Raw genomic sequence first — 14,094 nt, forward strand, 5'->3', positions numbered from 1 at the left:
AAATCAATCCATTTGACCTAGAGTATCTCTGTATCAGAAGAGAATTAATTCAAAATATACTGACTAGATAGATGATCTTGCAAACCAAGAAGAGCCCCATCATCTCTCTGGCTCTGAATCCCCATTGTTAAAATGGAAATAGAACCAATACATCCTACAAAACAAATTATGGGTAATTTTCCTCTTATTTCCAGTGCCATTGGCAGTCCACTGGTTTTGTTCATGCATTCCTCTACTCCCAAGAGAAAAGTTAATTTCCTTGAGATCTTAAGTGTCTGGATTCATGGTGAATAAAGAAAAATTTTCCTATTCTTTCCCTTTAGTTGGTCTTATATAGACACCACTTTAAAAATGTTTATCTTCACAAACTGTCCTTCTTTCTTTTCCAGCCCTGTTGGAAGCTGTTCATCATACGAAGACAAAACCATTCCTATTGATTTGGTTTTCAATGCTTTCTTTAGTTTCTATTTTGGATTGAGGGTAAGTACCTATTGAAAGTGGGAGTAAATATCCAAACACCACAGGCACAACATACAGAGAACTAACTGTGTCTCAGTCCTACAATCTGCCCGAGTTTTCAACTCTAAAGATAGCTAATCTGTGCCCTAACTTGTTAAATATATACTGATCCCTAAAAACTCTCTCTCCTGCACGTGAAACCCTAAACCAGGTTAAAAGTTCCAACACAACATGAAAGTAATTCTTTTGTTAAATGCCATCATCGTGTTCCCATGGCCTCCTTACTGGCTTCCCATCTTTACTAATAATGACAAGCGAGCAGAACTTGTAGCAAGTCTCTGGAGATGTCCTTAGCTCCACTGGTGGCATGCCTGCAATACAACTGTGGAAAATAACTTTGTATCTTTGTTTCATTTTGTTACACTCATTTATTAAATATTTCTCTCACTTTAGAGGTATTTATTAAGACCTGTTCTAGATCTAGATTTCAATCTCTTCATTTCTTGTTTGTGGGAGACTAATGTGTGTATATAAAATATACACATATATGTATGTATATATAGGCATGCTATATATAAAAACATCTTATTTTTTTTAGACATGGTCTTGCTTTGTCACCTAGGCTGCAGTACAGTGAAGCGTTCTTGGCTCACTGCAACCTCTACCTCCCAGGTTCCAGTGGTTCTCCTGCTTCGGCCTCCTGGGTAGCTGGGATTACAGGCAGCTGCAACCACGTCCAGCTAATCTTTATATTTTTGGTAGAGATGGGGTTTCGCCATATTGATCAGGCTGGTCTCAAACTCCTGACCTCAAGCTATCTGCCTGCCTTGGCCTCCCAAAGCATCCACCTAGCATATAAATATATGTGTCTGTGTATATGTAAAATAGAAGGAGATTAAGGCTTCAGCTGATAAGTAAAATGCAGCTGAATAATGCTATCTAGTGTTCACTTAAAAATTCTTGAGGGTAACAGAATTTGTGTTATTCTGTTTCTATTTCATAGTTTGTGGCAGCTGATGACAAGATCAAGTTCTGGCTGGAGATGAATTCAATCGTAGACATCTTTACCATCCCACCAGCCTTTATTTCTTATTATTTGAAGAGCAATTGGCTAGGTAAGTGTGCTCTGGGAACGGGTAGCAATATCTATGAATAAAATAAAAACTCAACATTCATTTGTAAGTATCTGTTTTTCATTTGTTCTTAATGCCTGACTGTCATTTTAAAAACCTCTCACCTTAATAGTATGGTTTTGTCATACACTTGCAGAAACCTTTTGACTTTAACACTTAGCAATGCAGCAGGCACACAGTAGGTGTTCAATAGTTGTTGATAGAATTGACTGCATTTGTAATGTGAGAGGCAAGACTCCAACATCTCATTCCCCTGGTAGCACCTTTATGCTGGGATCCCACAGGAGCTGGGGGAGATGAAAAACCTCCCTTTGTCTTTAAAAGCTAATCATCATCTCCATATGTGCTATGGCATTTTAGAGAATTATTTAATTAGTTGTTTTGTCTTTAAGGTGAATGTGTTGACAGTGCATGGACATTATGTAGCTTTTATCAGTTTCGTGTAATTTTATATTATGATTTATTATCTATAAAATAAATATGAATTCCATTCCTTGCTAATGTTATTATCATACCACCTAAAGTAAAACATCATACAAACATTGTGAAGCATATCATAGAGATTGTATAGTCAGGAGTTTAAGTAGTTAAGGGAAATTTTGCTCTCCGTTCTAAAGAAGAGTTAAATAGAGTAAAATGAATAGTCCCCATAATATGTGAGGCATGCTTCTACATGCTTGATATGGATGCTACAACTCTGTGAGGTTGGTACTATTATAATAGTACCATTTTACGTTTTACATTCCCATCTTACAGATAAGGAACTAGAGAAGGCGAGGGGATTGCCTTAGGTTACAACAGCGTCAGGGCTAGTATTTGAACTACAGCTTATGCTGTTAAGCCTATAACATGAGAATAGATTTGGAACATGTCTAGAAGAAAAAGAATGTAAGCGATTCCAATGCTGTTATAATGTAGGCTCCCTCTGGAGTGACCCTCTGATTTTGGCAGCTTTCTCCTTTCCATTGGTTTGTAGGTTTAAGGTTCCTAAGAGCCTTGCGCCTGCTAGAACTCCCTCAAATCTTGCAAATTCTACGAGCCATCAAGACCAGGTAAATAGCCCTGACCGAAGTACTGCTTACTTATTAGTTTGGATTAGAAAATGAATGTATTAACTGGACCCTAAACTCAATGCATTTCTTATCAGAATTTCAGTGCAAAGATCATGAAATCTCTCAGCTGCCAAAATATTATTTGTTCACATTCTCCCATTATATTACATCTTACACTAGCTGAAAACTTTGCAATCATTTTAAAGAGCTGGTTTAGTCTTTGTTTTGTAAAGCTATGGTGTATAAGTTTATTTAGGTTTTAATTCTAAGTCCCTCCACCAAAAAAAAAAAAAAAGTCAAAACAATTCAGAGGCATTGGTTCTATATATTTGCTTTAGTAACTCATGTCTCTCCTGGCTAGGTAAAAAAAAAGAAACACTTCTTCAGGCATTGGAATGTAAGACAATTCCTCAAAGCATACATTACCCAGTAGCAGCAAGCAGTGAACTATTGCTTGCAGAAATATAGCCACCTAAGTATTTCCAGACAGTAAGAACACAATCCAAACTAGCTTTGAGCAGCAATACTTGTAAAATTTTGAGCAGTTTGGTCTGTTACCCACTCAAAATCTCCATGCCTTGACAGTCAAACTAGAAGCATCAAATATTAGAGGCCAGGTGGATTTCACTGCTACGTGTTTATGAATTATGGAGAAGCTGGAGGAGGAAAGGCTGGTCCTGTGTGACGGGTGGTCCTGCCTGAAAACCAGAGAGATCTCAGCTAAGCTCTAGGGCTCTCCTTAGGTGACAAGGGCCCCTCTGATCTTTCTTCACTTAAAGACCTTGTTATCAGTTCAGCAGTCTGTGTGACTTTATATTTTTGTGTTCTGTTCAGAATTTTATTTTGCAAATCTGCTCCCTGGATTTCTACCCCTTGGATTCCTAGCATAATGCATTGTATATTATCGTGTTGGACAATATAACAATCTCTGTGATCTACATGTAGATATTTTAAAAAGTGATATGAGGCTAGTGGATATCGCAGCAAAACTCAAACTTTCCAAACAAGTATATGTGACTGGGCGAGTTTCAGAGCTGTTTCTCAACCTCTAATGTGTATATGAATCAAGCAGAGAATCTTGTACCAATGCAGATTGGAAGATCGGGGCAGGGACTGGGATGCTGCATTTCGAATATGTTCTCAGGTAACGCCGTTCCTTCTGGTCCATGAGCCACACTTTGTGTAGCAACATCTTAGAGGATGAGGTGTTTATGTTGTTCTGGAATCTGTTAGACCCAACACCTCTTTGTCTCTCTTCCTCTAGTAACTCAGTGAAGTTTTCCAAACTGCTGTCAATAATTCTCAGTACCTGGTTCACAGCTGCGGGATTCATTCACCTGGTAAGCATCTCATCACAGTCCCTAGTGGTGTCTGTTGTTACCAGCATCCATTTTTTGAAAAATGGAAGGGAACCTGCTGAGCCCCTGTCTCCATCACTGTAAGCCAGTTGGAGGTGTGTCTTTCTACTTCCCATTTTCAGGTTTTCTTTACCCTCATATTCTCACAAATATGCGTCTCCTACAATCAAGGTGTCTCTGTTCCCTCTTCCAACTTTCAAAACCTACTCTTAAGGAAAGACCTAGTAAGCTCCAAAGGTATCAGCAATAGGTAAAATGTATCACTATATCTTATAAGGGTTCTAGCATTAAAAAAAAAAATAAAAAGTGAAGGAAATGAAGCCAGTTACAGGATTTCAGACTTATAAATGCTGGAGACTTATGAGGGAGGATTTACTGTTGCAAAGGGGAGTTTGGGGGCTTTCTTGATCCTCCTGAAATCAATCTGTATACCTAGCTGCCTCCTTTGCCTGTAGGAAAGTCTGGTTCTTATCTCACATAATGAGAAATCTAGGAAATGGATCTCAGCTATAGGAAAGGAACTCCTGGACTTTACTTCTTGAGGACAGTTGAAGAGCAGTCATTAGCAAATACAGAAATTGATGGGAGATGTTAAAAGCCCGCAAAAGCCTTTGAGATAAACAAAACAGAATGCATAACAGGTCTTTTTGATCTGAGTCCTTCTCTCAAAATTAATATAAAACAATAACAATTTAAAAATGCATTAAAAAGTTACCATTGTTCAATTCAACAAGAAAAATGTCAAATGCAAACAAGGATATGAACCTTCAAGAAATCTGAAGCTCTCTACATCCTCCGCAGCACTCAGGAAGGAGAGAGATTTTCCTGAAGTGTCACAGCAGTAAAGGCTGATTCCTAGATTTAGAGAATTGAACCTTAGAGTCCTGGGCCCACCAGGGGATAAGCAGACATTAGTGTCCCTGTAGAAACCTCGTGGCCACCACAGGATGCTAAAGGAAAAGTCATTAGGACTTTTTTTTCTTTTTCCTTTAATAGCTGTTTCAATGAGAGGCTCGAAGGCTTAATGTGGCCTACAAGCATATTATTATATTTGACCTAATTATGTTTTCACTTTTTGTTTGCTATTTTTTGTCACTCGCTGACTTTTATGAAGAGCTCACATAAAAATCAGAATTTCTGAATTCTTTGGGAAAATACAAGGTTCTAATAATCTCACTCTCCCAAGGCCACCAACAGCCATAGCTGAAGAATAGCTTCGGATCACGAGGTCGAGAGATCAAGACCATCCTGGCCAACATGGTGAAATCCTGTCTCTACTAAAAATACAAAAATTAGCCAGACGTGGTGGCATGCGTCTGTAGTTCCAGCTACTTGGGAGGCTGAGGCAGGAGAATCGCTTGAACTCGGGAGGCACAGGTTGCAGTGAGCTGAGATTGCACCACTGCACTCCAGCCTGGTGACAGAGCAAGACTCCATCTCAAAAAAAAAAAAAAAAAAAAAAATAGCTTCTCCCTATAGCTTCTCCCTATGTACAGCAGGTGCTCTTGGGTTTAACACAGTCTCTGCCAGGCCTACTTGAAATCATTATAGTCTTGCTCCACTCCTCTAAGGATGTGAGCATGTTTCCCTGCTGGACATCTGGTCTCCCAGGAAAGGAGACCTCCAGCAAGGAAGTAAGCACAGAAAAAATGGGAAGCAATCAGATGGCGTGTGAATTAGACAGTGCCACTTTGAGCCATACCAGTTTCTAGAACATTAAAAACCTAGAAAAGCTATATCCCAGAGCAAAGAAAATAGCAGATTTTATTGAGGGGATATTTGCAATGACAAGCCAAAATAAAAGCTATGGTTGCCCTAACTCACCATCTTCCCATTCTCACACTATCCTTCAGCTAAATAATGATATCATTCAAAGATGAGTATTAACTATGGCACCTGTGCCTAAATTCTGCTAAAAATAACAAGAAGGTGTGTTGGAAAGCAGAGAAACATTAGCGTAATAGAAGTTACAAAATGAAACAGTTATGAGAGCAACAATTAAGATAATTTGCCCAAGGGAACAAAGGAAAAGTTAAGAAAAAATGTCCTCTATATTTAAAAAATAAAAATAAGATTTTAGAAAAACTGGAAATGATCCTTCATAGAATATTTATACGGTTTTAACCAAGGGATTGTTAAACAATAGAAGTAATTGAAAGTGGGCCAAAAGATATCAGAGAAAAATAAGAAGAAGTGTATTACAGAGCTAAAAACCACATTAGAGGGAACCAAAATGTAACAAATTTGACAAAATCACATTCAGAAACATGGTGGACAGGACTGGAGCAAAAATCTTGACATGGAAAATAACAAAGATACTCAAATGGTTGTAAAGAAGAAACATGAAAGGACAATATTGATTCAACCTACTGTAAATATCATTAGGGTATTACAGAAAATAGTACAATAAATGGTACCAGAAAGATGTTTTAAAACAAGGTGTTGAACCTGTAGATTAAAGGATAGACTGTATTCCATGAAAGATAATTCTAAATTATTAATTCTAATCATATATTGGAGCAGTTACGAACATCCTGGGATAAAAAAAGATAATCCAAGCAGAACAAAACAGGGTCTATACAGGGGGGAACCAATGAGACTAGCTTCAAGTTTCTTGACAACATTGGTCAATACCAGAAGATGATACAGCAGTGTCCATAAAGTTTGCATAAAAGAAAGTGTAACCTGTCCTGTCATTTTAAGCATGCAAGGGGAAATGCACCAGTGAGCTTCTTTTGAATCTGTATTAATAGCTTAATGATAAAATTCAGCCACATAGGAGATTAATGTAAAAAGAATTCAAGAATGGGGAAGCCATGGTAAGAAGTAGTGGTAGTGGCTGGGCACGGTGGCTCACGCTTTTAATCTCAGCACTTTGGGAGGCCAGGGGAGGCGCATCATTGGAGGTCAGGGGTTCGAGACCAGCCTGGCCAACATGGCGAAACCTCGTCTCTACTAAAAATAGAAAAATTAGTCAGGCATGATGGCAGGTGCCTATAAACCCAGCTACTTGGGAGGCTGAGCCAGGTGCATCACTGGAGGGCAGGAGTTCGAGACCAGCCTGGCTAATGAAACCTCATCTCTACTAAAAATATAAAAAAATTAGCTGGGCATGGTGGCATGCACCTGTAATCCCAGCTACTCTAGAGGCTGAGGCAGGAGAATCACTTGAATCCGAGAGGCAGAGGTTGCAGTGAGCTGAGATCATGTCACTGCACTCCAGCCTGGGTGACAGAGTGAGAATCCATCTCAAAAAACAAACAACAAAAAAACTCTGATATTTTGGTCAGGCCCCTTGGCTCATGCCTGTAATCCCAGCACTTTGGTAGGCCAAGGAGGGGCGGATCTCCCGAGGTTGGGAGTTCGAGACCAGCCTAGCTGACATGGGGAAAACCTGTCTCTACTAAAAATAGAAAAATTAGTCAGGTGTGGTGGCAGGCACCTGCAATCCCAGCTACTCAGGAGGCTGAGGCAAGAGAATTGCTTGAGCCCAGGAGGTGGAGGTTGCAGTGGGCCGAGATCATACCACTGTACTCCAGCCTGAGTGACAGAGCAAGACTCCTCTCAAAAAAAAAAAAAAAAAAAAAAGTAGTGGTAATGATTACTGAATGGATAAAAAATAGAGCTAAGACATAACCAAGGTAATTATCACTACAGACTAGAATGTAGATGCACAAATAAAAGTAATATAGCTAATATAAATGTTGATGGACAGGTAAGGGGAGAAGATAGAGTGTCCTCATATTTTTCTTCTTAGTGTATCTTATCTAAAGTTGAAACAAAGTTTAAAATAATAAGAATTCAGTTTTGAAATATGGAGTTAAAATAGATAATGATTCAGTCTGTTAACATTAGTCCATAATACTTTACCTTAACTATATTTCCCACCTTGGACTGATGGGTCAATGCTAACATGGTTAAGAGGAAGAACAGTGTGAATAAGTGGACCCATAGAAGGCTGCCATCTCCCTTCCTCCATAAACTAAAGAGATACTGAGAAAGTGGAAAGGGATTTGAAACACCAAATTATTACTCATAAGGGCAGTGAGTTAAATTTTAAAGCATTCTTTAAAAAATTATAAAGGATATCTCCAGTTTAAAATAAATTTAGTTTTACTTTGTACATGTTGTGCAGGGATAATATTGAATCCCTGTACTACAACATTGTAAAAGACACTATGGGATTTTAGCTTAAAGGGAACTCTGCCAGTAAATATGAATGATTTAAATCTGTGTGACTTAAATTTGGTTTTCTTGTAATGTATGTCTTGGAAAACAGTGAAGACTCCAGAAGTCAGTGACTTTGCAACAGTATCCACTATCAGCCATAAGACTTAAGAACAGACATATAATCCCATTCTTACTTTGGAGTGGAGTATTATAGGGGTCCACACTCTTAACCTATTCATTAAATTTAACAAAGGATCAGCACTTGGCACATCACTTTTAAAAAGGGAACAAATATCTGAGCAAACTGCATGGTTTCTAATTTCCATCCTAGTTCTTAAAAACAAAACAAAAAGCCCACTTCCCCCAGTCAGACATCTCTAAGATTTTATCATCTTTTGTGCTAAATAGAAATGGAAAACAATTAGAAAATATGTGAGCTGAGGAGAAAAAAAGGTCTAAAAGAAAAAACAAAGAAATAAATATTTTATTATAAACTATACATGTATAAATGTATGTTATATATAATATATTGTTACGCAATATTTTACATATATTTATAAAAAATTTATATACGATATAAATGTCTAAGTTACTTCATTTATCTAATATTAAAAATCTGATAAATCTAGTTTTCTTGAAAGGTGAAGACTCAAAGAAAAAATCAGAGGAAAATATTTTTAAAGGTTTTTTTTTTAAAAAAATCACTGAAAAGACCATTGTGCAAAGAGGGAAATAACTTGGAAAATTGGTTTGTTTTTCCGTAGACGCTAGCATTCTATGTGCTTAAGCTCACTGAAATGAAGTGCTCATTTAAGTGCTTCTTTCCTTAATGATAATCCTAATCTGGTTAGAAAGTGAGAATATGTCGTAATTGCTCAGTCTGAGAGCCTTTGGAGTCCCCTGGCTCCAGGATGCAATGCTTGCGCCCACTTGAAAAGAGAGCCCAGAGGCATCTGTCCCCTGTGGAGGTTTTCAAATGCTGTGCTGCAGCTACAAGCCCCCTCAGATTTCGGCAATGATCACGATTAAGGAAACCAAGACTTTACACTCACTACCCATGATTTACAAACTCTTCCATTTATGTAAACGCTTCATAGCAACCTGAAAGCCATTTGGTATTTCATTTGGATTGAATGAAGTGCAATTAATCTAATGTTTTGCCTATTCTTTAAAAATCTTCTCTTGGATTCTATTCAGATGTTTCCTGAGTCTTCTCTCTTTGGACAGGTGGAAAATTCTGGTGATCCCTGGCTCAAAGGTAGAAATTCACAGAATATATCATATTTTGAGTCAATTTACCTGGTCATGGCAACAACGTCAACCGTTGGATTTGGAGATGTGGTAGCCAAGACATCCTTAGGACGGACCTTCATCATGTTCTTCACACTGGGGAGTTTGGTGAAGAATATTTTTAATATATTTTGAATATAGCTACATAAACCAGAAAATATTTGGTTAATGGTAATCAATGAAACAATATAGGTTTAAGAGTGAATGTTGCATGACTTGGGGCACATGTCAAGGGCAAATGAAAACATGCACAGATCCCATGTTTTCCAAACTGCATCCCCTGGAGCTCAGGATAAAATTGCTTGGTTTCCAGGGATGAAGGATAGTAGGCAAAGGAAGCAGACTTTCCTTATTAAGCTCTACATTGATTTGAGAAAACCTATCTTCCTTCACAGTTTGCCCATCAAATTAAAGTCTTTCTTCTAAAGAGGAAGGATATTTGAGATTTGATCTGAAGAAAATTCCATTCCTCCCAGCTCAAATGAGTAACCTTTCACTAAAACAGCATTTAACTTTAGAGATATGAACATCTGTGCCTGGCTTACGAGTGTAGCAAAGGCAAAAGCCTTCTTTTCTTTTAGTGACTTTCATTTCAATTCCTTAAAAACCACAACAGAGTTCTCCACTCCACTTTTTTGATATCTACCCATCCACGGTCTCACATCCCTTTTTTTCAGTCATTGTCTCTTAACCCTCCTCTGTCCCATATGCTTTCATTTTTCCAAGCCCCAAATAGAATAAAGTCAGAGTGAGACGGGAAGTTAGAAGCGATAAAAAGAGGGCCAGGCACAGTTGCTCAGGCCTGTAATCCCAGCATTTTGCGAGGCCAAGGCAGGCGGATTACCTGAGGTCAGGAGTTCGAGACCAGCCTGGCCAACATGGAGGCATTCCATCTCTACTAAAAATATAAAAATCAGTCAGGCATGGTGGCAGGCACCTGTAGTCCCAGCCACTTGGGAGGCTGAGGCAGGAGAATCCCTTGAACCTGGGAGGCGGAGGTTGCACCCCAGCCCGGGAGACAGACAGAGACTCTGTCTCAAAAACAAAAACCAAAACAAAAGTGATGAAAGGATAAGACATGTGGGGAAGTCACCTTGCTGCTGTCCTTTGCTTTCATCATTTTGAATACAGAAAAGCCTTATATTAAATTTTAACAAAATTCAAAGGCTGAAATAAGGAAGAAAAACGAGGTCCCTTTAACATGCTATCATGTGCTCTTAGATGACAGAAAGTTTTATGTACCCTCCTTTTCCTTTCTAATCTTGAAATTTTTGGAGTATCCATCAAAATAATGAGAACTAAGGTTTTATTTTGCTGATCAATTTTAGATATTATTTGCGAACTATATACCTGAAATGGTGGAACTGTTTGCTAACAAGAGGAAATACACCAGTTCCTATGAAGCACTCAAAGGAAAGAAGTAAGTAGTGTTTTAAGTATAATTTCTACAGTTTAAGAAATTCTATTAGCCATATATCTTGTTCTAGACATCTATTGTCTGGCTTAGCTGTAGAACCCAAGGTGAATATATCAGCAACATCCTGTATTCACTAAAAAGGACTGTGCTAAACTAAATACCATAAGAAAATGATATTTGCTACTTGACCCAAACCGCTACATAGATGCTCATAAGAAAACGAAATCAACTAAAATGACAGATAATGTTGTAATTCACTGTCAATAAATATTACTGATTATGGCACTATTTGTACATTCCTTTTCACTAACTTCTCCTATAGCCATTACCAATTGTCTTACTCATTTTCCTTGTATGGGTAACTTATGGCTAACTTTACATAATGGATCAGATTAAAGCCATGATTCCAATTTAAAATAAATAATTTAATTCAGTTGTCTTAGCCAAAGCTCCCCTAAACCATCGGGGGCTCACTTATGGATGAGGATTTGCCAGCATGAGAAGTTTCTACCCTGTCTTCTATAGCGCCTCCTAGATGACTGATTTTTTTTCCATGCCACAGCCATGTGTTCCCAGGAGGAAAATGGAGTGGAGTTGTTTTTATATTATTTCTTCTTGGATTCATGTTACCTTAGCTTCCATTAGGTTTTTTTTCCCGTCTAAGACAAAAAGAATGAAATGGAGATCTTAAATTCGATGTGATCCTTTTAAAAACTTAATCCCTGTCTGCTGTAATGAAAGAGGCATAATGGAGATAGGCTCCCTGAAAGCAGTCTCTTAATACAGTTGGATGAAAACTTTAATTGACCTGGGACTATGAAGAGGAAAGGAAAAATATGATGAAATGAACAAAAGATAAATAATGAGAAGCAGTGAATTTAACTAGATAAGCCAAAATCTGGCCTCATTTGTCTCAGGAAAGGCCTATGGGGCACATACTAAATCAGTCAATAGGTCTGGGAACTTTAATGTTAACTTAGGCTAAAATTATGTTTTCAGTTTTCTTCAATGGCTAGTAGGAGGAAAATAGCTCCTTTAAATGCATTAAACCTAAGAAAATTTTTCATGACAAAAACTATATGCATAGAGTTCTGCACCTGTCTTCAATGTCCGTCCACTGGGCTCATGTTTTTGTAACTACTAGATATTCGTAAATGTGGAAGATAAGCTGAAACAATCTGGAATGTGGTGCTTTCTCAGCCATGATATTTGGGTGAGAAATGGAAAAATTGATGAACTTTTCTGCTCCTCAAGAAAAAAACAAACAACAACAACAACAACAACAACAAAAACCCTCTATCAGACAACTAGGAATTAAGTGAAAAAATGAAGTAAAAAATCTATTATAAGTTATAAATAAATGTGAAAAATCTAGCAATAGTAATAGTTGCTCTTGTATTCTTAAAAAGCTGGGTGCAATTTAAATGTTTGGCTTCATATTCTACTTGAGATGAGATAGAAGACTGTGGATATCTGATGCTTCTTTTGTATTAGAAATGCAGTCCTTAGCGTTTCAATGTTTAAAATCTGGGTGATGCAGGCCAGGCACAGTGGCTCATGCCTGTAATCCCAGCATTTTGGGAGGCTGAGGTGGGCGGATCACCTGAGGTCGGGAGTTCAAGACCAGCCTGACCAACATGGAGAAATCCCATCTACTAAAAAAATACAAAATTAGCTGGGCGTGGTGGCGCATGCCTGTAATCCCAGCTACTTGGGGGGCTGAGGCAGGAGAATCATTTAAACCCAGGAGGCAGATGTTGCAGTGAGCCGAGATCACACCATTGCACTCCAGCCTGGGCAGCAAGAGCAAAACTCCATCTCAAAAAAAAAAAAAACCAAAAAAATATCTGGGTGATGCAAATACCATATTTATTGAAAACTAAGTTTAAGCTAATTATTCATTTCTAAATGCTGACAGGAAGGTGCTTATGTGCCTCGGATGATCCACCTCACCTGTTTTTGCTGCCTAGGTTTATTGTGGTCTGTGGAAACATCACTGTGGACAGTGTGACCGCTTTCCTGAGGAATTTCCTCCGCGACAAGTCAGGAGAGATCAACACTGAAATTGTTTTCCTGGGAGAGTAAGTGTATCTGTATGGCTCATGGGTTCTAAATTAATACTTAAAATACATGTGAATATTTTTAATGCAAGAAAATTACCTTCATAATATTTATAGAAAAAGTAGGTATTGATCATAAACAAAACAAAAAAGAAAAGAAATCTTTGACCAAGCTAATCTCTGCAAATATTTTGGAATATATCTTGTCAGATGTTTTTCTGCATAGGTACTAATATGATTTAAGTGATTATTATTTGGCATTTAGGTTACTCTACACGTTATTATCATACATGACTATAATCTTATGCAAAAGCCTGGTGCACTTTATAATTATTATTCTGTTAATTCTCAGAATTAGAAATGTGAAGTTCAAATCAATACAGAAATGATTGTTCTTGATGCTGTTGTTGTTCTGTGCAGTCTGTCTTTCCACTAGCAGAGCCTAAGTCAAATATTTGGCAAGCACTAGGAAATACATATTTAGTACAGAAGGATTTTAAGTATAGCTTAGGTATACAAAATGATTTCTTATATTTTAATTTTGTAATTTTCAATTTGGTAAGATTGACTAATTTTCTATGTTTTGACTGTTGGCTTTTCTCTTTGAAATTTCTCTTTCTTTCATCCTCTCCTATTAAGTGGATTACCTGTTGCTTTATTGACTTTTCTACTTAATATATGTTGTTACTAGCCATTTCCTGTTATATGTTATACATGTTTTTCTTCCAACTTCACCTTTTAATTTTTTTCGTGCTTTTATTTTCATACAGAAGTGTTTGATTTGCATGCACTCCAGTCAGCTCATTCTTTTAGTGTTTAAGATCCATGGAATTGCTTTTGCCTGATGTGTAGAGAATTAACTTCTTTATTTTTCTCAAATGATTCATCGGTTACCCAAATATCATTCACTAAATAAGTCAGCCAGATTTTGAAATGACATTTTGATCTTACGTAGGATTGTATATAGCATCGCCTCCATCTTCTGGCACTGTGTAGTTGGGCACTCTACTTTTGCATTATGACATGTTCAATTCACCATAAATTTGGGCCCTCATGTATGGAATAACCGATAGCAGTTTGAAGCACTCTATGATGTTACTGACAGCCAAGAATTCCGTTTAAGTAGCATCAGTGTGTCCATCTTTCTAGCAATCT

The 14,094-nt window shown here is 37.6% G+C and overlaps 1 protein-coding gene across 2 annotated transcripts in view; it reads left to right on the forward strand.

Moving 5' to 3' along the window:
- Positions 1 to 14,094, forward strand: part of KCNU1 (potassium calcium-activated channel subfamily U member 1) — a 157,972-nt gene that overhangs the window by 20,579 nt on the left and 123,299 nt on the right. For both annotated transcript variants that reach the window (XM_016959328.4, XM_054656647.2), the window contains exons 4-10: positions 390 to 480; positions 1,463 to 1,574; positions 2,569 to 2,644; positions 3,909 to 3,984; positions 9,400 to 9,570; positions 10,791 to 10,882; positions 12,850 to 12,960. In XM_016959328.4, coding sequence (XP_016814817.2) covers positions 390 to 480; positions 1,463 to 1,574; positions 2,569 to 2,644; positions 3,909 to 3,984; positions 9,400 to 9,570; positions 10,791 to 10,882; positions 12,850 to 12,960 — 729 coding nt within the window. The remainder of the gene's footprint in view (positions 1 to 389; positions 481 to 1,462; positions 1,575 to 2,568; positions 2,645 to 3,908; positions 3,985 to 9,399; positions 9,571 to 10,790; positions 10,883 to 12,849; positions 12,961 to 14,094) is intronic.

The sequence above is a fragment of the Pan troglodytes genome, chromosome 7 (assembly GCF_028858775.2).
Source record: "Pan troglodytes isolate AG18354 chromosome 7, NHGRI_mPanTro3-v2.0_pri, whole genome shotgun sequence".
NCBI lineage: Eukaryota > Metazoa > Chordata > Mammalia > Primates > Hominidae > Pan > Pan troglodytes.